Here is a 1,250-nt window from a genome sequence, read left to right on the forward strand (position 1 = left end):
TCCCATCATCCCCCGCGCTCCATAGAGCCCCGTTATAGCCGCGCCTACAATTCCCATCATCCCCCGCACCCCATAGAGCCCCGTTATATCCGCGCCTGCAACTCCCGTCATCCCCCGCGCCCCATAGAAATCCGTTATAGCCGCGCCTACAACTCCCATCATCCCCCGCGCCCCATTGAACCCCGTTATACCCGCGCCTACAGCTCCCATCATCCCCCGCGCTCCATAGAGCCCCGTTATACCCGCGCCTACAGCTCCCATCATCCCTCGCGCCCCATAGAGCCCCGTTATACCCGCGCCTACAGCTCCCATCATCCCCCGCGCTCCATAGAGCCCTGTCAGCCCCCTAAATTCCCTCCCCAGACCCAAAAAAAACCCCAAAACCAGGAAAAAAAACCCCTCAATTTATTTGGACATCAAAACTCAGGGACCCTCGACCGCTCCATCCTTTAATATTTCCTTTTTTCTCCTCTTTGAAACGTTCCTTTCACCCCATTTCCGTTCAGTCCGAATTTTCAGAGGAAATTCGACTGGATTTCCTCTCATGGCAGGGATCCCTCCGAGGATCTCGGGGCCATCTCGGGGGTCCGGGCGGGATTTTTGGGGCGCCTCAGAGCACGGTCCGGCCTCGCTGCGTTGGCAAAACCCCGAAGCGCCGCTTCAGGGCCAGGCGGTGCCGGGAGAATTTATCATCGGGGGAGAAGCGGGCGGGGTGCGCCGAGCGTGTGGGGACCCCGTCCGGGGACACCTTCTGTGGGGACAGAGCGTCAGGGAGACACCGAGAGACCGCAAATCGCCCCGCCCAGCACACCCAAACTCGCCCGCATCGCCCCCAAACCGCACCCCGGACACCCAAACACCGCGGATCCCCTCAGAGTCCGCCCCAAATCCCCTCCCAACGCCCCCAAAATCGTCCCAAAACCGGCCCGTACCCGCAGGGTGTAAACGCGCTCCCCGCGCTCGTTCTCGTAGCACTGCAGGAACATGGCGGCGCCAACGGGACAGCGGACCGGAAGTCGCCTCAGGAGAAAAGGAAAGGAGGGCGGGGTTTGTACCGGAAATGGCGAGGGGAGTGATGGGAAATGTAGTCCCGGAAGTGAGCCCGGAGTCCAGCTCAACCCAGGGCATCCAATGGGAGCCAAGGGGGGAAATTTGGGGGGAAAAAAGGGGAGATTTAGGGGTGGAAAGGGGAGTTTGGGCTCAAAAAAAGCGTGTTTGGGTCTAAGAAGGGGAATTTGGGCACAAAAAGG

At 60.2% G+C, this 1,250-nt stretch overlaps 1 protein-coding gene across 1 annotated transcript; it reads right to left on the reverse strand.

Annotated features, from left to right (window-relative positions):
• Nucleotides 1-423: 423 nt before the first annotated feature.
• NOP10 (NOP10 ribonucleoprotein) lies at nucleotides 424-1,013 on the reverse strand. The gene is made up of 2 exons (XM_068179053.1): nucleotides 933-1,013; nucleotides 424-751 (listed from the first exon to the last, which is right to left on the reverse strand). Exons 1-2 carry the CDS (start codon nucleotides 984-986, stop codon nucleotides 611-613), a joined length of 195 nt encoding a protein of 64 aa, XP_068035154.1. The 5' UTR covers nucleotides 987-1,013; the 3' UTR covers nucleotides 424-610.
• Nucleotides 1,014-1,250: the final 237 nt, after the last annotated feature.

This window comes from Anomalospiza imberbis, unplaced genomic scaffold (genome assembly GCF_031753505.1).
Source record: "Anomalospiza imberbis isolate Cuckoo-Finch-1a 21T00152 unplaced genomic scaffold, ASM3175350v1 scaffold_684, whole genome shotgun sequence".
NCBI lineage: Eukaryota > Metazoa > Chordata > Aves > Passeriformes > Viduidae > Anomalospiza > Anomalospiza imberbis.